The following is a 26936-nucleotide window of genomic DNA, read 5'->3' as shown; positions in this document are numbered from 1 at the left end:
TTCCAACATTTAGCTTCATTGGATGTCCATGAGTTCTAGTGTTATGAGAGAGGGAGAAAAACTTTTCTCTATCCACTTTCTCCATGCCGAACATAATTTTATACATCTCTATCATGTCACATCGTACTCACATTTTCTCTAAAAAAGCCACAAAAGCTGCAACCTTTCCTCATAGCGGAGTTGCTACATCCCCTTGATCATTTTAGCTGCCTTTTTCTTAACCTTTTCCAGCTCTACAATATCCTTTTTGAGGAGAGGTAACCAGAACCGTACACAGTATAGCAAATAAGGACGCACCATACATTTCTATAATGGTATTATGATATCAGCAGATTTATTTTCAATACCTTTTCTAATGATCCCTAGCATGGAATTTGGCTTTTTCCTAGCTGCCGCACACTAGGTCAACATCTTTATTGAGCTATCCACTATGACCCCAAGGTCTCATTCCTGGTCAATCATTGTCAATTTAGATCCCATGAGTGTACATGTGAAAGTAAGATGTTTTGCTCCAATATGCATAACTTTCACTTGTTTGCATTGAATTGCATTTGCCATTTTACTGGCCATTCATACCTTCCCTTGGGAGCTCTTCACAATCCCTTGTTAACAACCCTGAACAATTTAGTATCATCAGCAAACCTGACCACCTCACTGCTCGTCCCCAACTCTAGATCATTTATGAACAAGTTAAAAAAAACAGGTCCCAATACCGACCCTTGGGGGACTCCATTTTCTACATCCCTCCATTCAGACAACTGTCCATTTACTGCTACTCTGCTTCCTATTACTTAACCAGTTCTTGATCCACAAGAGCACCTCTCCTCTTATTCCATGACTGCTAAACTTACTAGGAGTCTTTGGTAAGGTACCTTGTAGAAAGCTTTTTGAAAGTCCAAGTATATTATGTCTACTGGATCACTCTATCAATATGCTTGTTGACACTCTCAAAGAACTCTAATAGATTAGTGAGACCTACAGAAGCCACACTGGTTCTGCTTCAGCAAAGCTTGCTCTTCTCTATACCTGGTTGTTTTATATTTAACAATACTTTCTGCTGGTTTTCCATGCACTGATAACCTCCAGATTAGATTACTGAAATGCATTCTATGTGAGGCAGCCTGTGAAGTTGACCCAAAAGCTGCACCTAGTGCAAAATGTAGCAGCTTTACTGATCACTGGGGCAGAATATTGCCACTATATTATATCACTGTTGAAGGAATTGCACTGGCTGTCAATTAGCTACTAGGTTAAGTTCAAGATGCTGGTACTGGTGTATAAATAAATAAAATAAACTATAATAATAATTCAAAGCCCTATACAGCTTGGAACCCAGACACCTGGAAAATTGTCTCACCACATATATACCCAAACTGATCATTGCATTCTGCAAGAGAGGCCTCCTACAGATACCATCTCATCAGGAGGTCTGTTTCATACAATGTAAAAATCAGACCTTCAGTATGGTGGCACCTACCCTTTGGAACTTCCTCCCGGTACGTATCAGGGAGGTGCTATGTCTATTATAGGGTTGCCAGGTTCAGGGCCTGAGTCTGATCCTGTATCTTTAGGAGAAGAGAAAGTCAGCCAAGAGCAGATGTTCTTGCAACCCTGTAATGGGAAAAACCACAAGGTGGAATTCTCCCTCCCCCCTGCACAACTTTTAAAGATACAGAAGACCTCTTGGTTGCCAGGCCCAGCCTCCAAGAGGTCTTCTGTATCTTTAAAAGTTGTGCAGGGGATTTTTCCCATTACAGGGTTGCAAGAACACCTGCACTTGGCTGACTTTCTCTTCTCCTAAAGATACAGGATCAGTCTCAGGCCCTGAACCTGGCAACCCTAGCTATTATCTTTTCAGTGTTTATTAAAGACCTTCCTTTTCCAACAAGTTTTAAGTGAAGATTTTTATCCCAGTCTGTACCTGTATTGGACTAATTGTTTTTAGATATGTTTTTACTGTTGATGTTTTAATTGTTGAATCACTTTGAGATGCTTCATGGAAAAGTTCACAAATGAAGTATGTTTCAGTTCCTGATAAGTCTTCTCTTTTTAGGCTGAGTGATCCCTGTTGTGTGCTTTGGAGTACACATCATACAGACAACCTATGTCAGTGGTCCTCAAACTTTTGTTTTCCATGGACCATTTGAAAATTTCTGAAGGCCTTGGTGGATCACCTGATGTTTTTTTTCTGCCTGTTGTAGCAATTGTAATGTGCTGTATTAGCTGCTGTATGATTTTTAACTGTATTTTTACAGACATGCCACGGACCACTGAATGAAATTTGCAGTCCACAGTTTGGGAACCCTTGATCTAGGTCATTTAGCACCAAGGTACTCTTCCTTCATTATGTGCAAACAAGATTGCCTTTGAATCAGGACTATTCTGAAACACTAAAATGCAGCTGAGTTGCACTTTCAATTGATTACATCAATCCCCAAAAGTTGCTACTTTAGCTTACATTCAACACGTGAGTAGTTTGGAAGAGAGCACAAGAGTTCAAGAAATACTGCTAAGACTTTTACATGGTAAGTTCAGCCATTTTCTTTGTTAGTGAGCTATTAAAATGACTGATGTACATCCAAGGTTAAACCAATGAAACTGAGGCACACTAAAGCATGTTGTGGATAGTTGCCAATGCAATAAAGGTTATCTAAAGAGTTAGCAGCTCAGGAAATTGGTAATGGAAAAAACTCTCTTCATGTTGTTCCTAGAGTAATTTTCAAAAGCCACTACTTCCCCCTTGTCTAAGCCTCCAACTGGGATTGAGATATAGAAAAATGGCACAGACACATAGAAAGAGGAGCATATAAATAAAGTAAGAGTGCAAAAATGCGTATGTTGACAAACTCTACTATATGAAGATTTCAATATTGTGTGTGTCTGGAAGGTTAAGAACATAAGAAGAGTCTGCTGGATCAGGCCAGTGGCCCATCTAGTCCAGCATCCTGTTCTCACAGTGGCCAACCAGGTGCCTGGGGGAAGCCCACAAGCAGGACCCGAGTGCAAGAACACTCTCCCCTCCTGAGGCTTCCGGCAACTGGTTTTCAGAAGCATGCTGCCTCTGACTAGGGTGGCAGAGCACAGCCATCATGGCTAGTAGCCATTGATAGCCCTGTCCTCCATGAATTTGTTTAATCTTCTTTTAAAGCCATCCAAGCTGCTGGCCATTATTGCGTCTTGTGGGAGCAAATTCCATAGTTTAACTATGCGCTGAGTAAAGAAGTACTTCCTTTTGTCTGTCCTGAATCTTCCAGCATTCAGCTTCTTTGAATGTCCACGAGTTCTAGTATTATGAGAGAGGGAGAAAAACTTTTCTCTATCCACTTTCTCAAGGCCATGCATAATTTTATACACTTCTATCATGTTTCCTCTGACCCGCCTTTTCTCTAAACTAAAAAGCCCCAAATGCTGCAACCTTTCCTCGTAAGGGAGTCGCTCCATCCCTTTGATCATTCTGGTTGCCCTCTTCTGAACCTTTTCCAACTCTATAATATCCTTTTTGAGATGAGGCAACCAGAACTGTACAAAAACAGTATTCCAAATGCGGCTGCATCATAGATTTATACAACGGCATTATGATATCGGCTGTTTTATTTTCAATACCTTTCCTAATTATCGCTAGCATGGAATTTGCCTTTTTCACAGCTGCTGCACACTGGGTCGACATTTTCATTGTGCTGTCCACTACAACCCCGAGGTCTCTCTCCTGGTCGGTCACCGCCAGTTCAGACCCCATGAGCGTATATGTGAAATTCAGATTTTTTGCTCCAATATGCATAATTTTACACCTGTTTATATTGAATTGCATTTGCCATTTTTCCGCCCATTCACTCACTTTGGAGAGGTCTTTTTGGAGCTCTTCACAATCCCTTTTTGTTTTAACAACCCTGAACAATTTAGTGTCATCAGCAAACTTGGCCACTTCACTGCTCACTCCTAATTCTAGGTCATTAATGAACAAGTTGAAAAGTACAGGTCCCAATACTGATCCTTGAGGGACTCCACTTTCTACAGCCCTCCATTGGGAGAACTGTCCGTTTATTCCTACTCTCTGCTTTCTGCTTCTTAACCAATTCCTTATCCACAAGAGGACCTCTCCTCTTATTCCATGACTGCTAAGCTTCCTCAGAAGACTTTGGTGAGGTACCTTGTCAAACGCTTTTTGAAAGTTTAAGTACACTATGTCCACTGGATCACCTCTATCTATATGCTTGTTGACACTCTCAAAGAATTCTAATAGGTTACTGAGACAGGACATTCCCTTGCAGAAGCCATGCTGGCTCTGCTTCAGCAAGGCTTGTTCTTCTATGTGCTTAGTTAATCTAGCTTTAATAATACTTTCTACCAGTTTTCCAGGGACAGAAGTTAAGCTAACTGGCCTATAATTTCCGGGATCCCCTCTGGATCCCTTTTTGAAGATTGGTGTTACATTTGCCACTTTCCAGTCCTCAGGTACGGAGGAGGACCTGAGGGACAAGTTACATATTTTAGTTAGCAGATCAGCAATTTCACATTTGAGTTCTTTGAGAACTCTCGGGTGGATGCCATCCGGGCCCGGTGATTTGTCAGTTTTTATATTGTCTATTAAGCCTAGAACTTCCTCTCTCGTTACCACTATTTGTCTCAGTTCCTCAGAATCCCTTCCTGCAAATTTAGTTCAGGTTCAGGGATCTGCCCTATATCTTCCACTGTGAAGACAGATGCAAAGAATTCATTTAGCTTCTCTGCAATCTCCTTATCGTTCTTTAGTACACCTTTGACTCCCTTATCATCCAAGGGTCCAATTGCCTCCCTAGATGGTCTCCTGCTTTGAATGTATTTATAGAATTTTTTGTTGTTGGTTTTTATGTTCTTAGCAATGTGCTCCTCAAATTCTTTTTTAGCATCCCTTATTGTCTTCTTGCATTTCTTTTGCCAGAGTTTGTGTTCTTTTTTATTTTCTTCATTCGGACAAGATTTTCATTTTTTGAAGGAAGACTTTTTGCCTCTATTAGCTTCCTTGCTCGTTAACCATGCTGGCATCTTCTTGGCCCTGGCAGTACCTTTTCTGATCTGCGGTATGCACTCCAGTTGAGCTTCTAGTATAGTGTTTTTAAACAACTTCCAAGCATTTTCGAGTGATGTGACCCTCTGGACTTTGTTTTTCAGCTTTCTTTTTACCAATCCCCTCATTTTTGTGAAGTTTCCTCTTTTGAAGTCAAATGTGACCATGTTGGATTTTCTTGGCAATTGGCCATTTACATGTATGTTTAATTTAATAGCACTATGGTCACTGCTCCCTATCGGTTCACCAACACTTACATCTCGCACCAGGTCCCGGTCCCCACTGAGGATTAAGTCCAGGGTTGCCGTCCCTCTGGTTGGTTCCATGACCAACTGGTCTAGGGAATAGTCATTTAGAATATCTAGAAATTTTGCTTCTTTGTCATGACTGGAACACATATGCGGCCAGTCTATGTCCGGGTAGTTGAGGTCACCCATTACTACCCCATTTCCTAGTTTGGATGCTTCCTCAATTTCATATCTCATCTCAAGGTCTCCCTGAGCATTTTGATCAGGGGGACGATAGATCGTTCCCAGTATTAAATCCCTCCTGGGGCATGGTATCACCACCCACAACGATTCTGTGGAGGAGTCTGCCTCTTTTGGGGTTTCGAGCTTGCTGGATTCAATGCCTTCTTTCATGTATAGAGCGACACCGCCACCAATACGTCCTTCCCTGACCTTCCGATATAGTTTATATCCAGGGATAACCGTATCCCACTGGTTTTCTCCATTCCACCAGGTCTCTGTTATGCTCACTGTATCAATGTTCTTCTCTAAGACCAAGCACTGCAGTTCTCCCATCTTGGTTCGCAGGCTCCTAGCATTAGCGTACAGGCACTTGTAAGCAGTGTCTCTCTTCAAGTGTCTTTGGCACTTGTGGTTTGGCCTGTGGTAATTTTGCCCTTCTGAATTGATATCCTGTGCCCCTGCTCTCACAATGCCTAATTCTAGGCCTACCCCTTTTAAAATTTCATCATTTCTTTGGTCTTTATCCCAGGGGGGAGGTTTATTCCGAACTGGACCTTCCTCAGCTCCTGTTGGGTTTCCCCCCTCAGTCAGTTTAAAAGCTGCTCTGCCACCTTTTTAATTTTAAGTGCCAGCAGTCTGGTTCCATTCTGGTTCAAGTGGAGCCCGTCCCTTTTGTACAGGCCCGGCTTGTCCCAAAATGTTCCCCAGTGCCTAACAAATCCAAACCTTCCACCCAACACCATCATCTCATCCATGCATTGAGACTGCAAAGCTGTGCCTGTCTGGCTGGTCCTGCGCGTGGAACCGGTAGCATTTCAGTGAAAGCCACCTTGGAGGTCCTGGCTTTCAGCATCCTACCTAGCAACCTAAATTTTGCTTCCAGGACCTCACAGCTGCATTTCCCCATGTCATAGGTGCCAACATGCACCAAGAAATCCTCTCCACAAAGCAGCAGTAACAACTTTGTTTCCATATGTCAGGTTTATATATTGGTTATGAAAAGAAACATGAATCACACTGAGTTTTGCAAGCACAAACCTATTTAAATGAAAAATCAACTTAGTTTAGTTATAAATGAATCTTTTGCGGGTGAAATTGCCACTGCAGTAGACATTTCCTGATTAATATGTATTGGAATTTAGCAGGAGGCAATCAGACATTCTCAGGAGCAAAAAATCTTTTAGACAGGAACAAAGCATCAAAAAGTGAAAATACTTTTCTAAAACTTAAAGCAATATTTCCTTACAAAGAATCTAATAGTGTCATAGACATGAAACAAAAGATCTACCAGAAGTTTTCCCCAGCCAACCTACCAGACAACGATTTCCCCCCACCATTTGCAGTACCATGGATTTTTAGGCAGAAGTTTCTCTTGTTCAAAAGATCTTATTATGAGGGAATGCCAGGACATTTTTAATGACACACTGAACACAAATTGGTCTTATCTTCTGCTATGGAGCAATTCATAGAGAGAAAACAGGAAGATAACAGCTGTGATATTAAAAAAACCCACCTTCTTTATTTTGCAGTCTGGAAATAGAAATGAAGCCCTACACTTGCAGTTTGCTGGCCCAAAAAGGCATTACATTATAGAGGAAATTTATTTCAGCAGTATGTGCAACAGCATTCAATAAAGACAGATCTTTCTGGTTTTAAGTCCCTTATGCTTCTTTTATCATCCACTAAATAAAGTATCATTTCTTCTAGGTCTCAATGTAAAAAAAATATGAAACATTCTTTTCATCCTACGAGAAAGCAAACCGCACAGAAGTTCCTACACTGACAAAACAGAACTTTCAAAGTGGGTTATACAACTTTAAGCACACAGTGAGATAATGCCTAAAATAATATGTGAAATATTATCCATGTCAAATTTCAATTAACAACAAACATCACTTTTGGGTAATGGATACAGCAAGGTAATTAGTTCTGGATAGCTGGTATTGTGTTTTACTTCCCTTCCCCCAAACAGCAGGTATTTTGTTGTTGGTACATTTCCTGTAACAGCACAATTTATTTTCCCTGTCATAACTGGAGCTCCTCCAGTAGTAATGGCTTCTATTTTCTCCAGTGCTACATTAAACTGCCTTGGAGCATCCATCATAGCCTTTATGGGCTCTCCATTTCTGCTATAGTGGAAAGGCATTGCTGTCCAAAACATCCTCTGCCACATCCAGTTTGCATGATGTAGCTTTGATGAAAATCATTCATAGAGGGATGTCAAGACTTTTATCAAGGACAGCAGAAAACATTTGTGCCTGAACATTTTTTGTATACCACCTGAGACCTCAACCATTCTTCAGATTGAAAGGAGAAGGAGGCAAAAATAATAAACTTTATTTCCTGGAATCTTTGAGAAAAGTATCATGAACATGAAATTAAAATACATAGGGCTTGTATCCAATGCTGCGCCAGAGGCATTCCACTGGTGCAACAGGACTTTTGTTTCCTCTCCTCCCCCATACACCCTCAAAACCTGCTCTAGAGGGTCCCCCAACCTTCCAGAGTTGATTTTGAGGCCATCAGGTGGACTGTAGGGGACAGGAGTGGAAGAGGAATTTATGTTGGACGCATGGAAATCTGTTCCGTAAGTGGAGCTCAGTGTTAGATACAACCCACATCTTCCTCTTTTCCACACCTGTAAACAACGGAAAGAGGCATCACGCTAGCAAATTTCATAGTGAAATCAATGCACATCAAAACAGGTTAACCTTCACACTTGATAGCTCTCATCACAAAGCAAAGATTCTGCTTCACCAACTTTTTTGATCTTAGAGTGTAAGGATATTATCAGAATCTTTCTTTCTTGTTTTTTTTAACCATTTAACATACTTCAGCACAAATTAACTTTCTATATTCACCTCTCTAAAAAAGTAGCAAAACAAAATGTTTGTTCCTTGAATTCTCCTTTCTCATCAGCGCAGAAGGCAGTTTCTTTTAGACTCTTTAGTGCCAGGCAAACATTTGGTAAAAGCCCCATGCAAAAAGCAAAGACCTTTAGTCTTCTTCAGCTGATGGGTCAGAGCCGTGAAATAGGTAATCCCATGATTTAAGGTGGGTTGTATGGCATCTATGTATAATCTGGTATGTTTGCTTAAGATTCTGTGCTAAAGTGGATGGATAAAACTGCAGAACCCCAACAAGGGCCATGTTTGCCTATAGCTTCCTAATATAGAAAACATTTCTAAACAACAGTTCCTTAAGGGGGGGGAGCACCATTAATAAGGCCTCTCTATGTCAAAGTAGCATTATCATCACAACAGAAACTGAGATGTTCAATTCCCATTGGTCAGGCTGCCCTGCTGTTATTAGGGGAGAATGCTGCATTTTTAACCAGAGCCTAGCCTAGCTATAGGGCACTCAATCATTTGGAAACTTGTTTTTGAAAAAGAACTGGAACGCATTACTCCAGCCATCATAAAAAAGAAAAAAAGAAATAGCAGAACTAAATCCTTCCACAATGGGAACTAAAGTGCAAAGTGGGAAAACGTATGTTATCTTCTCCATAAACTTATTTTTAAATTGCAAATTAACATTGATAGCACACCTTTTTGAATCAAGAGCTTCTGGCAATGGTATTCTGTTGGCTCATGATTTCATCTTCATATATATGTTCATTTAATCTAATACTGAAGTTCAAAGCAAAAGAACTATTTCAGTTTGCAGAAACAGGGCTGTCACAGTAGAGGACAACATTTTTTCCCCCTATGCCGAAGAACATTAGGCATGTTGAATACTATATAGAATACTTATTTTGAGAGCTTCAAGTGCTTCAATTTAAGCTCGCTCTATATGGAACGCACACTCCTAAAGAAATTATGTTCAGTGCTTTTCTGACAGACATATTGATAATATTGTGTGTGTGTGTTGTATATATGTAAATAATAATACTGTAAGTCGCTTTGACAGACCCTCCGTGGTGCAGAGTGGTAAGTGGCGGTACCACAGCCGAAGCTCTGCTCACGGCCGGAGTTCGATTCCAATGGAAGGAGGAAGTCAAATCTCCGGTAAAAGGGGTCAAGGTCCACTCAGCCTTCCATCCATCCGTGGTCGGTAAAATGAGTACCCGGCATACGCTGGGGGGTAAAGAAAGGCCGGAGAAGGAACTGGCAAACCCACCCCATATATAAGGGTCTGCCTAGTAAACATCACAAGATGTCACCCTAAGAGTCGGAAACGACTCGCACTAAAATTGCAGGGACACCTTTACCTTTTAAGTCACTTTGGGTTCACGTTCGTGAAGAAAAACGACCAACAAATTTAATAAAGAAATATGAAGATACCTTATATAGCAAGTTAAACAGCTAGCCCAGGATTTCCTATTCTGATTGGCAGCAACTCTCCAGGGTCTCAGGTGGATGTCTTTTGCAGGTCTCCTACCTGAGCTCATTGTAACTAGAGTTGTCAGAGATTAAACTTGACAAGTTGTGCATGCAAAATATGTGTTCTACCACTGAATTATGTCTTCTCTCCAGAGTTTAGATTAAGCTCCACCCAGGGGTAGCTAATGTGGCACCATGCTGGCTATTCCTGCTCTACACGTAAGAACATAAGAACATAAGAAGAGCATGCTGGATCAGGCCAGTGGCCCATCTAGTCCAGCATCCTGTTCTCACAGTGGCCAACCAGGTGCCTGGGGGAAGCCCGCAAGCAGGACCCGAGTGCAAGAACACTCTCCCCTCCTGAGGCTTCCGGCAACTGGTTTTCAGAAGCATGCTGCCTCTGACTAGGGTGGTAGAGCACAGCCATCATGGCTAGTAGCCATTGATAGCCCTGTCCTCCATGAATTTGTCTAATCTTCTTTTAAAGCTGTCCAAGCTGGTGGCCATTACTGCATCTTGTGGGAGCAAATTCCATAGTTTAACTATGCGCTGAGTAAAGAAGTACTTCCTTTTGTCTGTCCTGAATCTTCCAACATTCAGCTTCTTTGAATGTCCACGAGTTCTAGTATTATGAGAGAGGGAGAAGAACTTTTCTCTATCCACTTTCTCAATGCCATGCATAATTTTACACACTTCTATCATGTCTCCTCTGACCCGCCTTTTCTCTAAACTAAAAAGCCCCAAATGCTGCAACCTTTCCTCGTAAGGTTTATTACACTTTATTAGATTTATTAAAAATAAAGATTAATATCCCTGCTGTGATAGTTGCATCTAGAAAAGTGAAGCTCTTCTTACCTCTTATATACTAAGTCGATCACTGTATTATGCAGATGATGCCTTCTGCAGATACCATCTCATCAGGAGGTCTGTTCTGCACAACACAAGAGATGGACCTTTAGTGTTGTGTCACCTACCTTTTAGTATTCACTCCTCTTAAATATTAGACAGGAGCCATCTCTGCTGTCTTTTCGATATAAATATAATAAATACATAAATAATAAGTGAGACTAGCAAGACATCACTTCAAATGTTACAGGATAATCAAGTGAAGGCAAATATATCAAAAACATCCATAGAAACACAAAAACCTCCTTCTCTCTCTCACTCACACTGCCCTCCCAAGGCTTGTAATTCAAATTTAACCAATGCCAAGTTGCCAACTACTCTGTGATGGAGCATTTGTTTAACATTGAAGCCATTTGAGACAGAATTATTTTTGGTTATTTGAGTGTGCACATAATTTTATTTTTAGTGTGCCACGATCCCATTCTAGTCTGTTGCAGCAAAAACGAAGAGTGTTGTGGCAACTTCAGGGCTAGCAGACTGATTATAGGATATCCTTTCACGGACTAGAGAAATGTAACCTAATTATTGTCATAGGACACGTGGAGAGTTCTTGGCAGAGTGATTGGGGGGGACCCACTGGGCTGCAATGGGAAAGGGCTGAAACAGGAAAAGACTTCAGCAGCTTAGACAGTGACAGTTCCACCCCCTTAATTTCAGTTACATCTGGTGAAATGCTGTCTGACAGTGAGCTGGTTCCTGTTCCACCTCTCAGCCCTGCCTTGTCACACAACCCATCACTTGTGCCTTCTGTGATGTTCCTATATTAATGTATATATGGTAAGTGTTGTTGTTTAGAAGATACATGGTAAGTGGAGTGAAAGAGGAGGGGGAGTGAATGGGCAGTAGAATGCGAGATGATTGGCTGAGTGTTTAAAATGGCTGAATGTATAAAAGGAAGAGTGAGAGTGGAATCTGGGGGGGAGAAGAGAACTGAGTGGGTTGCTTGGTGGGGTTTAGAGAGTTGTTTGACAGGAGAGAGTGGAGAAGGAGGGAGGTGGAGTTTGGATTAGTATTGAGTAAAACCATATGCTTATGTGCCTTAAGAAGAAATCTTGTTAATCTTGTTAGCTTTGTTATCTGTAATAAATACTTAATTTGGTTTACCAAAGGCCTGATCCTTGGCTGGGGTTTCACAGACCAGAAGGGAGGGTAAGGTAATGACCAAGGCTGAAGGGGAACTGTAACAAATGGTGGCAGCGGTGAAGAGAATAACAATACCAGTATTCAGAGTCTCTGGGAATACTAGTACTGGGACGTGACTGGTGGTTGCCTAGCAGGGGGATCTGTTGAGATCTGTGCTAGAGCGGGGAGAGAAACCATAAGAGAGAGCGGTCCGGACTGGTGGAGTCCCTGGTGGTGCCTAGTGACACGCAGTAGCCACGCGCAGGTAGGAACCTGACAGGGAGAGCCAGGGAAGGAAGCCTCACACCTTCCTCCAAGGAAAAGGATATGTAGGCTCAACCAGAAGCAGTGTCAGAGGAGGACCTGGCTGAAGTACCTCCACCCAATTGCCAAGAGTATGTTGGCCAATGCACAGGCACAGACAGTGCCAACTTTTCAGCCTGTTTGTAGGAATGCCTGCTTGCTAACCCAGTCCTGTTCTGAGAAACTTTCCCATGCAAAGAGAAAGCCCACCCTAAGCTTACTTAAAGGGTCTCCTGGGGCATGTCTAATTGCTACAGCATCTTAGCTTGAGTAGTCATGCCTAATTATGCTGTGCAGAGATGCAGAACCCTGCAAGCTGATCTATGAAACACTCTAAGCTGAAATGCCACATTAAACATAATGGAGAAAAACACACCATTGAGTCTGAGTCTGAATCCAGTGGGGTTGGCTAGGACAATTATTTTTCAGTACTCTTTCTTGCCACAATTTTTTTTACCAGGGTCTTCCTAGTAGACACGTATCAAGCATTATCCATACTTCCTTTCCTTACTCCCTACTACTGCAGTGCATTTGGTATGAGCCAAAGCGGATCTTGGATCCAAATCCCTGCCTCCACCTAACAGTGCTTACTACATTACATTGCTGTCATTTTTCCTATGCACATATTTGGAAAATGAAATATTCTTTGTATCAAAGCAAATGTGATAGTAAAGAGCATGGTCAACTTGGGAAAGTAGGATGGGGGAGAACTGGACACTAAAATATATTATGTTACTTTGGATATTATTTAGCAAGCTGCCTATGACCCTTCTGTCCCTCACCAGGACACCACACTCAGTAAGACAGAGGATTACACATACAAACCATCCCAGTTTTCTTGTATCTCCAGGAGATATATACCTGTAGCTATTTTGAACAAGTGATCAATGCATCTCAGAGTAAAATCAATACAAACCCCCCAAAAAGCTACCTGTTCAAGCACTAATGAAATATTAACATCCCTCTTAAGTCAGAGTGGCAAACGTGTGGTGTTCTATTGTTGCTGGACTCTCCTCAGCCCCAGCCATCTTGTTCAAGAATGATGTGAGTTGTAGTCCACCAACACCTGGAAGGCCACAGTTTACCCAGTTCTGCTGACAAGTCTTAAATGTTACCTGCATCTGCCCCTCTCTTTAACCTAATCTTGTTTTAGTCTCCTTTTTTCATGCAAGATGTTGAGTTGCTAAGAACAAGGGTTCTCTTAACTGAGCAACTTAATTTATCGTGTAAGAAGGTGCTGCATAAACTCATTAAAAAGAAAAATGTCTCTATGAAGTAACTCAGTTACAATCAAGTTTATAACTGATTAAACATTTTTTTTTAAAAAGTTTATACTGGAAAACTGGCAAGCCAGTTTTTGTTCTTAGAATTGGCACACCGCTCATTCTTTGATAAAAATAAACAGATGATATATTTTTTGATACTTGCCAAAATAAAATTAATTTAGTCATCAACTTTTTAGTATCTTATATGTCATTTTATAAATGACTCTTCAAAATATGTTCTGAAGTTGTGGGTTTTATTGATGGTATAAGGATGTGTAAGAATGGAGGAAACGATATTAGAGTAAAATTTAATATAAATACAATCTGATCAGAGAAAATTTAAAAGATTTTGAAATCTTTCAAAATACATTTTTATCATGCTTGCAAAATTTGAAAATCCTGCTAAATCAAGGAAAGAACATATGTTAACAAATATGCGGTTGCTTCCAGGTAGGTGTCTCCTCGTACTACTACTAATCACTCTTCTGTTGTAAGCTAAAAGCAGAATTTCAACCAACTTTCAATATTATTAGGGGGTATTGTGCCTTGTTCTGTATGTACATCTTGCTATGTTCCATATACACCTGAGGGCGTGACACAGCTGCTTTGGATGGGAAGATCCAATTCACTTAAGCAGCCATTTAAAAATAATAAATCTGAGCCATCCTAAAATAATTAAAAAATCTATTATTTAATTAGTCCTAAGTGCTCATTCATTTAAACATGATTGCTGATGAAATGTCAAAAAATACAAAGTGCTTAACATTTGCTTTGAATCAGAGTGTAGTTTAATTAGAACAAAAACCACATTTATTATTATTATTTATTAGATTTATATCCCACCCTTTCTCCCAGTAGGAGCCCAGGGCGGCAAAATAGTATTTCTCAAAAAGCAGTAAGTAGAAAGGCAGTGGACATTTTTAAATCAGCCATTAGTGTTATAGTGCTACAACTCTTTCCTTTATGCACTAATTCACAAATAATTTAATAAAAATTACAGCTAGAAAAAGCATTTTAGCAATAATTTAAAAATTGGTAAAAACTATTAAATGGGGTAAGAAAAAAGGACTGAAATGGTTATAGCGAAAGTGAGTTGAGTAGCAAAAGATTCACCTGCTTGATATGTCACTGCACATACCCAAACCCTAACCATTTAAAAAGACAGAATTAGTGCTTGGATCGTCTACACCTGCGGGGATTGTGCTTCTCTTCCATTCTTCTAAAAAAACAGCTAGACTTTTTCTCATCTGAGAAAAGGCAGAAGACCCACAGGGAAAATAAAGGAGGTCAACGACTGAATGACAGTGTCATATGGATGCCATATAAAAAGTGAGCCAATAAAAAATAGCAATGCCACACAAAACACCTAGTATGGAAAATATCCTCTACTCCTGATGCAGTCTACAAATTATATGCATCCCTTTCTAGCTAGGATCAGACAAATGGCTCATCTACTCCATCATCCTGTTTCCCAAAATCAGATGCTTCCAAAAAGCCCACAGGGAAGGCTTAAAGCCAATAGCACTGCAGTTGTCATCTTGCACTTGATATCTAATGGCATTTTGACTCTCTAGATTAAGGTCCTATGTTGCTCTCATGGCTAATAGCATGAATTTCATCCTTATTCTATGTTTATCAGTCACAGAATCAAAATAAAATGATATTTTCCCTAGAAAATGCTTTAGGACAGGTTTGTCTGAAAACTCATGTTGTCAGTGCAGCAAAGTACTCCATGACCATGAATACATGCAGTGCCCCTTTCCCCTTGAACACTTCCATGTTGATTGTGGGAGAACAGATGTACTACCTATACACCCCATGGTGATCCCACAGTCTGTCAGGAATACGGGCAGGATACCAGCAGTGCAAATTCTGGGATGCACTAAATGAACATATCCAACCTTTAAAATAAGCAATGTATTGGCATTCTTCAAATGGATTGATGTAACTTGATTATTTGTAAACCAGATCCTGGTTCCCTTTTTTATTGATAACAGGATTGCTATTGCCAGATAATATACAGCCACAAGAGTGGCTGTATACTATAGTTTGCATGGATTTTTCACATTCTGCAATGTTAAATTGAAAATACACCCCATGCCATTCTGATGCTTCCCATAAACTCATTTAAAAACAAAACCTTACAAACCTTCTAGTCCTGAACTCAGAAATGCTTGCTTAACATGGTGATAAACAAAACAATCAGAGAGAATTGAGAATTCAAAGTGTAAAAAGAGAGAGAGAAAAAAACAGACCCCTGTTGGACATTTTTCTGTTAGAGTTCTCATAATCTGTTGAAATTCATTAAAAATCAGCCGTGTTCACAGAATAACTGTAATCCTATCACTGACCTTGCCCCATACTCTGACATTCATTTTCACCAGTTTAAAAGTTAAAGAAATGTCTGGCTGATTTTTAATTAATTTAAGAAATTTTGCCTTGAACTCAATGTCGAGCCTGCTCAGTAAGAATCAACTGTCAGTGTTCTAAAAGCCAGACTCACAGCTGCTGGGCCTGCCTAATCAGAGGGCCACACCCACACTATAATTTCCCTTGAGACAGTAATGGCTTCCCCCCAAAAATCCTGGGAAGTGTAGTTTGTAAAGGGTGCTAAGAGGAGACTCCTATTCCGCTGACAGAGCTCCAGTGGCCAGAGTAGTTTAACAGACAGCCACTCTGATTGATGTTCTGTGAGGGGAACAGGACATCTCCTAGCAACCCTCAGCACCCTACACTAACTACACTTCCCAGGATTCTTTGGGAGAAGCCATGACTGTCTAAAGTGATATAAAGGTCTGGTGTGGATGTGGCCAGGGACAGCTTTGGTTTAAATTTGGGTGGGAGGCTATATGTGCCTGCTGTAGAATAAAAAGGTGGAGGAAACCCTGGAAAAGAACGATATTGTCCACAATGTTTTCCATCCACCCAATCTCCTTCCCTCCCCTCCCCTTCCTGCCCTCCTCCTCCCCGTCGCCCCTCCCCTAGGTCAGTTTCATCTATCCTAAGCATGATTGCAGAAGAGTAAATTCTACTGAACTCAAAAAGCATGCAAATAATCAAACCTCCCCTCCTCCTATCCCCTCCCTCTTGCCTCTTCCCTCTCCCTTCCTTCATTCCTCCCTTCCCCTCCCAATCCTCTCCTTCCCCTCCCCTCTGCCCTCCTCCTCCTCCATGGTCAGTTTTACCTATCCTAGGACTGTGACCTGGGAGACCAGGGTTTAAATCCCCATACAGCCATGAAGCTCACTGGGTGACCTTGGGCCAGTTACTGCCTCTCAGTCTCAGAGAAAAGCAATGGTAAACCACTTCTGAATACTGCTTACCATAGGGTCACCATAAGTCGGAATCGACTTGAAGGCAGTCCTTTTCATTTTCAAGCATGATTCACAGGAGTAAATCCCACTGAACTCAATAAGCCTGCAAATGATCGAACCTGCCCTTCTCTCCTCTTCCCTCCCATCACCTCCCTTTTGCCCCTTCCCTTCCCTTTCCTTCACCCATCCCCTCCCCTTCCATCCCCTCCTTCCCCCACCCCTTCAAATCCCCTCCTTTCCCTTCCCCCTCATGCTCCCCTCTTCCCCTTATTCCTTCCCTCTACTCTCCCCTCCCCCTCCTCCTCCCCCAAGGTCAGTTTTATCTATCCTAGCCATGATTGCGCAGGAGTAAATCCCACTGAACTCAATAAGCATGCAAATGATCAGACCTGCCTTTCCCTTCCTTCCTCTCCTCTCCCTTCCTCCTCCCTTCTTCCTCTCCTCCTGTCTTCCTTCTTCCTCCTCCACTGCCCACTCCAGGCTTCCCTCCCCATGGTAAGTTTTACCTATCCTAAGTATGATTGCACGGATGTAAATCCCACTGTACTCAACAAACATGCAAATGATCAAACCTGCCCTCCTCCTCTGCTACAGTTTCTGCCACCTACAACTTGGAGACTGAACATTAACAGGAATCCAGTCCTAGAAACCTTTCTCTTACCAATAAACAGAGTCATCAACAACCACACACCAACTCCTATTCACGACAACCTTTCAAAAGAAGAAAGAATAGCTCTAAGGAACCTTCAGATGAGAAGGGATGTTGTCATCAAGCCTGCAGATAAGGGTGGTGCTGTTGTGATACTTAATACTACAGACTATATAGCAGAAGGTCAAAGACAACTAAAGGATGAAACAACATATAGACTTCTTGACAAAGACATCACCACAGATCTCAATACTCATATCATTACATCTATACAAAACCTTACAAGTAGGAAACTTCTTAAAGAGGAAACTGCTGATCTGTTTGTTAATCCAAATCCCACCCCTGGAAGGTTTTACATGCTGCCTAAAATCCACAAAGCCAACAATTGTGGTCGCCCAATTGTCTCAGGTAACAACACAGCTACTGAAAGGATTTCTCTGTACATTGACTTAAATTTACAAAACATGGTGCAAAACTTTCCATCATATATCAAAGACACCAAGGACTTCTTGCTTAAAACTGAGTCTTTAAACAAGCAGTATCAATTCCACAACAATACTATACTAGCTACTTTAGATGTCACATCTCTTTAGACCAATATACCACATAATTATGGGATTCAGGCTTTAAATGAGTTCCTTAACACCAGAGATATGAACAGTCCTCCAACAGAGGTTCTCACAACTTTAGCTACGCTAGTCCTGACTTGTAACAACTTCAGAAACATGAAAATCAAGATGTCTTGGCCCCACTCCTTGCATGGAGCTGGCACTATGGCTCTGATCTGTAGCACGTGTCAGATGGCTGCTACAGCCTTCATATGCTTGGCAGAATGTTTCATGAGCTAGGCTTAGCTGAACTGGTCCTTCAGGATTGTATGAAATTCAATGGCATAGCCCTCTGCTTCTAGGACTCAGCAATCACTGAATGATACTTGCCAGACACCTGAGAAGTTTAGCAGCTGACCTCCCACCACAGCTGAGCACATTAGTAGTCAGGAGGCCACTGGCTTCTTGGAGTTGCATGAATAATCATGGCTTAGAATTATGTTTGGAGGACTGTTGTGATCTAGGCACATAACTTGAGGGGAGAGCCAGTCTGAAGGAATATGCTTCCTAGAGCGCCACATAATGTCTATCCTAAGAAGGCTTGCCAGGCTCTCTTACCCTGATAATGAAGGAGAAGAACTGCTCCCTTTACCCCCTGGCTTCTTACCGCTATACTGTCGGAAGGCAGAGCTGGGGTCCCAATCCCGGGGAGCTGGATCCTGGAGAGTTAGGAGAAGAGTATTCGGATGGATGGCAGAGGGAAGGGGGAGGAACTTCCCCCCTTTGGAGCGAAGACGAAACAGAGGAACTGCCAGTGATAAGGTCGCTTAGCAACGGGGAGCCTGAGCCCTCCCTGGACATTCTCACGCCTCCCCCTCTTTCAGGCTCAGAGCAAGAGGGGAAAGAGGGAGGGCTGCTCACAGCTGAAAAGCAGGGAGGCAGTTTACCATCAGCCCCTCCCCTATCCCCCATCCTGGAATCGGAAACTTCAGAAGAGGAGGGGATGATGCTTCCCCCCTCACCGTGCACACGCAGACAGCTGAAAAGACAGGAGAGAAGGGGGGGAAGGCGGGCAGTACCTGAGGGGCAGTTAAGGAGGAGCGAAAGATTGCGCGCCCGTTTGGCCCCTTCTTAAAGAACAGGCGGGAAGAAGTCCCTTGCTCTGTCAACTTTCTCCCAATGCCGCAGGACCTGTATCCCTGTATTGCTTCATGAGAAAACGCAGTCTTTGTTTGGACATTACCCTAATAAAACACGAATTAACTACAGCCGTTGGTCTGGTTCCTGAATCACATCCTGGGCCTGACAGCTTGACAGAGCCACCTAAATCACCTTCAACGCTCTCTTCACTTGACTGGGACAAGATGTCAAAGGGAGCAGCGGGGGGGACGAACCCCACTTCTGAGACGAAAGAAGTGGAACTCTTGAGGACTAAGGTAGCTGATTTGCAGACGGATGTTCAAACCCTGCTAGCAGCAGTCAAGGCGCTGAAGACGGATAATCAAACCTTGAAGGCCACGATAGACCAGATGCGAACAGCCCCTCCAGCTGCCGTAGTAAAGGTTCCCACTGGATTGCCCCCAAAATACGCGGGACAAAGTGATCAGTTGGCAACCTTCGTGGCTCAATGTGAGTTATATCTGGATGTCAGGCACACGGAATTTCCAGACGATGGGGCTAAAGTAGCTTTCGTGATTAGCCTCCTGGAGGGAGAAGCTGCAAAATGGGTGACTCCGTATCTCGTGAGAAAGGATACTGTCTTAGGAAGGTACAGAGGATTTATACAGGAGATGACCGAGATGTTTCAAGACCCGCAAAGGGCTGAAACAGTAGCGCGGCAACTAGGCGCTCTGAAGCAAGCTAAAGGGACTGTTTCCGAGTACACTAACGCTTTTAAAATTCTGTCCCAGGAAACTGGTTACAATGACGCCGCCCTGATGTTTATGTACCGGAGTGGATTAAATGCTGAAATCCTGGATGAGTTGGCCAGGACCTCCCCCCCCCACTGACCTACCAGGGCTCATCCGGCTATGCCTTCAGATAGATCACCGGATGGAAGGAAGGCGCCTGGAAAGGAAGAAGAAAAGGAAAGACGACGCAGGGAACGTTTATGCTTTTATTGTTCAAAGCCGGGCCATGTGGCCAGAGACTGTGGACTGAAAGGGGGGAAAGCCGAGCCGTCGGGAAACTAGAACACCCAGTCCACGTGCAGGCCGGTGGACTGGGGGCAGTGTTGTATAAAGGCCCCCAACGATCCAACCTTCCTCAAAGGGGGTGTTGGTCTTGCCTATTCGGATTACAACTTCCAGAGGAGTGGTGTTTAATTCCACTGCCTTAATTGACAGTGGAGCCTCCACAAATTTTATTGATGCAAAGTTAGTCAAGCGTCATGGAATTTCCCGGTGGAAACTGGACGCTCCCCTAGCTGTGGAGACTATCGATGGGAGACCCCTGAAGTCAGGAGGGGTGACACAAGCCACGGAGGAAGTGAAACTTCAAATCCCTGGGCACGAAGAGTTCATTTCGCTATACGTGTCAGATCTCTCAAACTTTGAGGTGATTCTGGGAATGCCCTGGCTAGCAAAGCATGAACCCAAAATAAGTTGGAAGGAGGCAGTGGTGTGGTTCACCTCACAGTATTGCCAGGAGAACTGTCAACCTGAAGGAATCAAGAACACCTTAGCGGGGGCAGTGCAAGAGATCGAGCAAGTGACCCTGCCGCCAAAGTATGAAGAATTCAAAGATGTGTTTGATGAAAAAGAGGCAGAGACTTTACCCCCCCACCGCCCTTACGACTGTGCGATTGACCTAGTGCCAGGAGCCAGCATCCCATCAGGGAGAATCTACTCTCTCACAGAGAATGAGAGGGAGGCCCTGAAGGAATTCCTGGATAAAAACCTGAGGCGAGGATTCATACGCCCCTCACAATCCCCTGCTGGAGCGCCACTATTGTTTGTGAAAAAGAAGGGGGGGAACTCAGACCCTGTAACGACTATCGCGCATTGAACCAGATCACCATCCCCAACAGCTATCCGCTGCCCCTGATCTCAGAGTTGCTGGACTGACTGCGCTCTGCAAAAATCTTCACGAAGTTGGATTTGAGAGGAGCGTACAATCTGATCAGAATGAAGGAGGGAGATGAATGGAAAACAGGATTCTTGACCGCTTACGGACAGTATGAATACCTGGTCATGCCGTTCGGGCTTTGTGGAATCCAGGAATTTTTCAAACATTCATGAATGACGTGTTTAGAGACTTGTTGGACACGTATGTAATCTGTTACTTAGATGATATCCTGGTGTTCTCAAAGAACCAGGAAGACCACGACCAGCATGTGAAGACGGTGTTGAAGAGACTGAGAGAAAATCACCTGTATGCTAAATTAGAGAAATGTGGATTTGACCTCAAGTCTCTAGACTTCCTTGGATATCGAATCTCAGCGGAAGGCGTGGAGATGGACCCAGGGAAAGTAAGCTGCATATTGGACTGGGGCCAACCTGTCACCAAAAAGGATGTACAACGGTTTTTGGGGTTTGCCAATTATTACAGAAAGTTCATTCCAGGGTTTTCCAAATTAACAGCTCCTCTGACTGACTGTTTAAGGGGGAAGAAGAAGTTTCAATGGACAGAGAACGCCACCGAGGCCTTTGAGGAGCTGAAGAGAAGGTTTGCTACTGAGCCCATTCTGCGCTTTGCTGATCCGAACCGCCCTTTCGTAGTGGAAGCAGATGCTTCAGATTTTGCCATTGGGGGGGTCCTGCTACAATTAGACCAAGAAGGGAAGGAGCTGCACCCCTGTGCGTACTTCTCTCGGAAGTTAAAGCCTGCAGAGAAGAACTACACAGTTTGGGAGAAGGAGCTGCTGGCCATCAAGGACTCTTTTGAAAACTGGAGACAATACCTAGAGGGGACCTCTCATCGAATTGAAGTGCGCTCCGACCACAAGAATCTTGAAAGCCTCCAAACCGCCAGAAAGCTGAACCAGAGACAGATAACATGGTCCCAGTTCTTCACTAGGTTTAACTTCCAGATTACTTACTATGCCCAAGCCAAAAACCAGAGACCGGATGCCTTATCCAGACAGCCACAATACAAAGAAAGTGAATCCGAGGACCAGCCTCAGTACGTAATCCCGCCAGAGAAATTAACGTGCTCTGTTTGCTGTTTTGAAAGACATGGAGGTCAAACTGGTTGGTCTGATTGGTGGTTGGGCAGTGGTGTTTATAGCTCAGGTGAGAGCATGAGCAGTTGGAATGATGATGAGATAAAAATTTTGGAAGTGTATGGATCTGATGGTATAACGTTATTTTAAAAGGCTTTGATTATTAATGTTCTGTACTGTACTTGATTGTTATTTTGTATACCTTTTTGATATTTATTTATTGTTTTTGAATTCTGTTTAGTGTATTGTTTGATATCTTTGTATTATATTTGATCCCTAGTTTGCATACTGTTCTTGAGATTCTTTTGTATTGTATATAATTTTTATATGTTATATTATATACTTCTTTTCTTTTCTTTTTTGGTACTGATCTGTATTTTTGTATATTGTTTTGTTATTCTTTTGTATGGTACCAAGCTTTTACTTTGTACAACGCTTTCAAATTATATTTTATCGTACTTGATTCTTGTTTATACATCACTCAGATTCTTTGAATATAAAACGATTAAGATTTTTTAAAAATAAATAAATAAATAACTTGTACTTCTAAGTGACAAAGATGGATCAAAGAGCACCCCAAAATTCATTATCTAAATAGTTTCTGAATCTGCTCCTTCAAGGCAGTGCAACCCTGTCTAGCACAGGATGAACACCCCACCTCCTTTAGTTTGACAGTCCACAGTACCCACAGTACTTCCATATCGAGCAAACATAGTATGCGCCAGCCACATGTGATGCCACCACCAAATTCTCACTGTAAATCTAGTTTCTTGCTTGCAGAACACATACAGGACTACAGCAAAAGAGGGCTATCAAGATTGCACAATCCGCTGTCCTCAAACATAGGCTGCAATCCTTTGCACCCTTACTTTGCAGTAAGTACCAATAAAGTTAGTGGACTTTATTTTCAAGTCAACATGTATATAGGCCTGGGCTATACTTCTGGTTCACATAGTGGACTATTTCCATGCAATTGAGAGCACTCGCATGCCAGCCTAAGGAAGATCACACTGAAGGAATTCAATAGTCCTGCCAAAGATGTGAAATGGTTCTATGATTCAGTATTTTTTTTCTTGGCAATGTGATATTTTAAGGCACAAGCTGTTCATTCTCATTAGCTTACTCAAGCACTAGGTTCATGTATTCACTCATTTTGTTATTATTGATTAAGTCTTAGTGAATATGAACCTGTTTTCTTACAACTCTGTTTATTCAAGAAAAGGTTTATTACAACTACTCTTAGGTGTAACAGCCAGACTTTTGTCAACAGGTGTACCAGGGCATTTATTCTGTATGTATTTAAGTGAAACAGAAGGGGGTGAAATCAAACAGGTATTCTAGTTGTCAAATGAAACAACGAAGCATATTTTACAAAGGCCAGATGATCTAGAATTAGATTTAATTTACATCTAAGTTTTTTTCATTATCTAAATAGTTTCTGAATCTGTGTAAAGCAAAGTGGTGATTTCAGCTCATAAATATAGATACCTCATGATGTCTCTGTCTTCCATTTTCGCTCCCTTAAGGTGACCTTCATTTTGATACTACACATTTTACAAATTTCCCATAAACTTTTTTTCTCCCCCTCCCCTAGCTTCTTAATGTATAGGGAAGAGCTTGGAAAAGTTACTTTTTTGAACTACAACTCCCATCAGCCCAATCCAGTGGTCATGCTGGCTGGGGCTGATGGGAGTTGAGGTTTAAAAAAGTAACTTTTCCAAGCTCTGGTATAGGGCAATTCAATGGAGCCACCACAAAGGCTAGCTTATGCTGGTGTATCTACCCAGCTTATTCAGGATCTTATGTATTATTAGGCACCAGGCAAATAAGGCAATGAGTAAACACCAAACCATAGAGAATGTTGCAGCACTGCAAGCAATTTCCCCAATGCCCATAGCAGCACCATCAATTCATTTCAATCATAGAGCAGTACTTTCTCAACACTGAAAAAATACATCTATCCCATATACAAAGATCAAGGGGAAGTCTTCGAAGGCAAAGAGTAGGCATGGGTTACAACATCTGATTTCAGCAAGTAAGCACTTTTGACAGGAAATGATTAAATTGGTCAAGGAGGATTTTCCCCGCACTACTTGTGTTGCAGACTGCTCTGGTCTCCCTTCCCACCCAGTTTCTTCAGAGGCAAGTGAGGGGGAAAAGGAGAAAGGTTCATTAAGGATTATTCCTTTTGTTCTGTGCGTAAATCTCTGTCTCCCCAATTTTTCAAACAAGGTTCTTTAAATATGTCTATAGTTACTTCCAGATGACCTGCTTATGGAGTATTCATCCTGATTTGTTTGCACAGTTTGTGGGAATGTTATACAAAGTTGTTTATTGAGCACTCATTCTGATTTTTGTTTCTAGGGCGCTTATATGACATTATGTCAAGCAATTATTATTCCACATGTTGCAGTGCATTTCCCCATCATTTTCCTTCCTGCCCCCCAAAAAGGAAACAAAAAAATCCATGGGGGGAGGAGTGGGTTTGCTGTGCGAGAGTGGCAAATCCATTTTAATTGTGCAACTTGAATTTGCCAATATGTGAATGAATCTCATCCACAAAACAGCAAGTCTGAAAATGCCCTAGTTTCCAAGTTTTGCAAAACACATAGGGTGGTATTCAGTTCTAGTCCTACTCAGAATAGACCCTTTGAAGTTAATAGACCTGATTAACTTAGGTTCATTAATTTCAATAGGTCTACTCTGAGTAGGACTAAGTTTATTTGTTTATTAATTTATTATTAAATTTATATCCTGCCCTCCTCCCAGTAGGAGCCAAGGATGGCAAACAAGCAATAAAACACTAAAAATATCTATAAAACATCTTTTAAAAAATCTTGAAAACAAAACATCTTAAAAAAATAGAAACATCTTAAAAATGCAGTACAACAATGGAACCAATTATCTAGGAAGGTGGTGGGCTCTCCAACACCGGAGGCATTCAAGAGGCAGCTGGACAGCCATCTGTTGGGTATGTGTTAACTTGGATTCCTGCACTGAGCAAGGGGTTGGACTTGATGGCCTTATAGGCTCCTTCCAACTCTACTATTCTATGATTCTATGACAATTCCAACACAGATGCAGACTGGGATAAGGTCTCTACTTAAAAGGTTTGTTGAAAGAGGAAGGTCTTCAATAGGCGCTGAAAAGACAACAGAGGCAGCACCTGCCTAATATTTAAGGAGAGCGAATTCCAAAGCGTAGGCACCACAACACTAAAGATCCGCTTCCTATGTTGTGCAGAATGGATCTCCTGATGAGATGGTATCTACAGAAGGCCCTCCCCTACAGAGTGCAGTGATTGATTTGGTATAAAGGGGTAAAATGATCTTTCAGATATTCTGGTCCCAAGCTGTACATTTGTAGTTGAATACAACCCATGTATCTTTGAATAACTGCATCTTAATTTTACAGAATTATACTCAAGCAAATTTCTGCATTTATTATAAAGTTTGGCTTCTAATAGAACCAACTAAGGCCATATTAATACATGCTTATTATACCACCGAACCTGGCCTCAGCCCAAAGTCAACTCCCTCTCTTTTTTCAGTCATTTGAGGTTCCATTTTCAGTAACATAGTTTTATATGTTTGTCAGCTATGACAGAAATTAATCTTAATTTCTATTATATATAAGTGCAAAGCTACAGCGAGCCTGTGCTGTATGTTTCCTGACCCTTTACATATAGTATTAAAAATGCTTCTCCTGGAAGACTATTTTTATTCAGAATGGAACTGGGAATTGTTCCACTTACAGTGGCTCATTCTTTCAAAGAGAAATAAATTATCTATTTTGGAACTTCACTTCCATCTGGTTTGTAGGAAGATTTTCAGTAGTAACAAGATTTTCAGTAGTAACAAGAATATTGGTAACCTTCTATAGCCAGTTGTGCTTAAAACTCACAAAGACCATAAAATTATTTCATATTTTACTGCTATGACTATCTCCCCAGTTTTAGCAAATGGATTTCATAAATTTTAGGGTTTATCCTTGCTTCTGGACTAGTAATGGTCTAATTTGGTATATAAAACACCAGTATCTACAAGTAAATTGATTCCACACTATAATAGGTTAAAAGACTGTACCTGTTGTGTAATGGTGTCCCAGGGCCCCTGCCAGAACTGTTCCCTGTAGCATTCATGCACGCTTTTCCATATTTCATCCAGAGTTAAAGGCCTTCCATCTGGGAAAAAAAAATCACACAAAATACAAGAAACTCAAAACAAAACAGAAAACACTGTGAGAATGATACTAATTCTTCTTACTTTAAAAGGGGCCACCACAGTGATGTCTAGGATAATGTGTGTGTGTGTGGGGGGGGTTGTGGCCCAACCCTGCTGAGTGTTTTGTAACTGTCACGCCTAAGTGGCAGAATAACTGCCCTCTGTAGAGTTCTCACCATGCAGTACTGATTAGTGCTTACCCTTGTATCCTGGATAGTTGCTGAGGTTTTATAACAGAATAAAATTACTGCATTGAAAATAAACATGATCTTTGCCTGAGTATTTGTTTCTGACAAATGGGAGACTATTTTGATGCTTTTTCAATAAGTATCATTATCTTGGCATTTATCAGGTGTCAGGAGGCCATTATCCTGTGATAAATAGTTTTATTCCACTGACATTTTCATGTTCATGAAATAAATAAGATCTATTTGTCCAATTAACATTTGGATGTCATGTTTAGATACAATTTGAAATCCTGTTGCCATCAGAATCAGTTTTATCATTTTTTTGAACATATTAAAAATGGAGGACAAACTTCTCTGCTGAATTCTTACCAGCAGTAACTTCAGAATATGGAGGGGAAGAGTGGGCAAGCAAAAGCAATA

General features: G+C 41.7%; 1 protein-coding gene across 3 annotated transcripts in view; it reads right to left on the bottom strand.

Moving 5' to 3' along the window:
• Positions 1-26936, bottom strand: part of ATG10 (autophagy related 10) — a 227044-nt gene that overhangs the window by 27683 nt on the left and 172425 nt on the right. For 2 of the 3 annotated variants that reach the window (XM_061621876.1, XM_061621873.1), the window contains 2 exons: positions 26191-26288; positions 7013-8152 (listed from right to left, as the gene is read on the bottom strand). In XM_061621876.1, the coding sequence (XP_061477860.1) occupies positions 7814-8152; positions 26191-26288 (437 nt within the window). In that variant the 3' untranslated portion in view covers positions 7013-7813. Of the gene's footprint in view, positions 1-7012; positions 8153-26190; positions 26289-26936 lie in introns of those variants that run through there. The other variant, XM_061621880.1, reaches the window with a different exon arrangement.

This window comes from Rhineura floridana, chromosome 1 (assembly GCF_030035675.1).
Source record: "Rhineura floridana isolate rRhiFlo1 chromosome 1, rRhiFlo1.hap2, whole genome shotgun sequence".
NCBI lineage: Eukaryota > Metazoa > Chordata > Lepidosauria > Squamata > Rhineuridae > Rhineura > Rhineura floridana.
The sequence above is the reverse complement of the archived record's forward strand: the minus strand, read 5'-3'. Positions and strand labels throughout refer to the sequence as shown.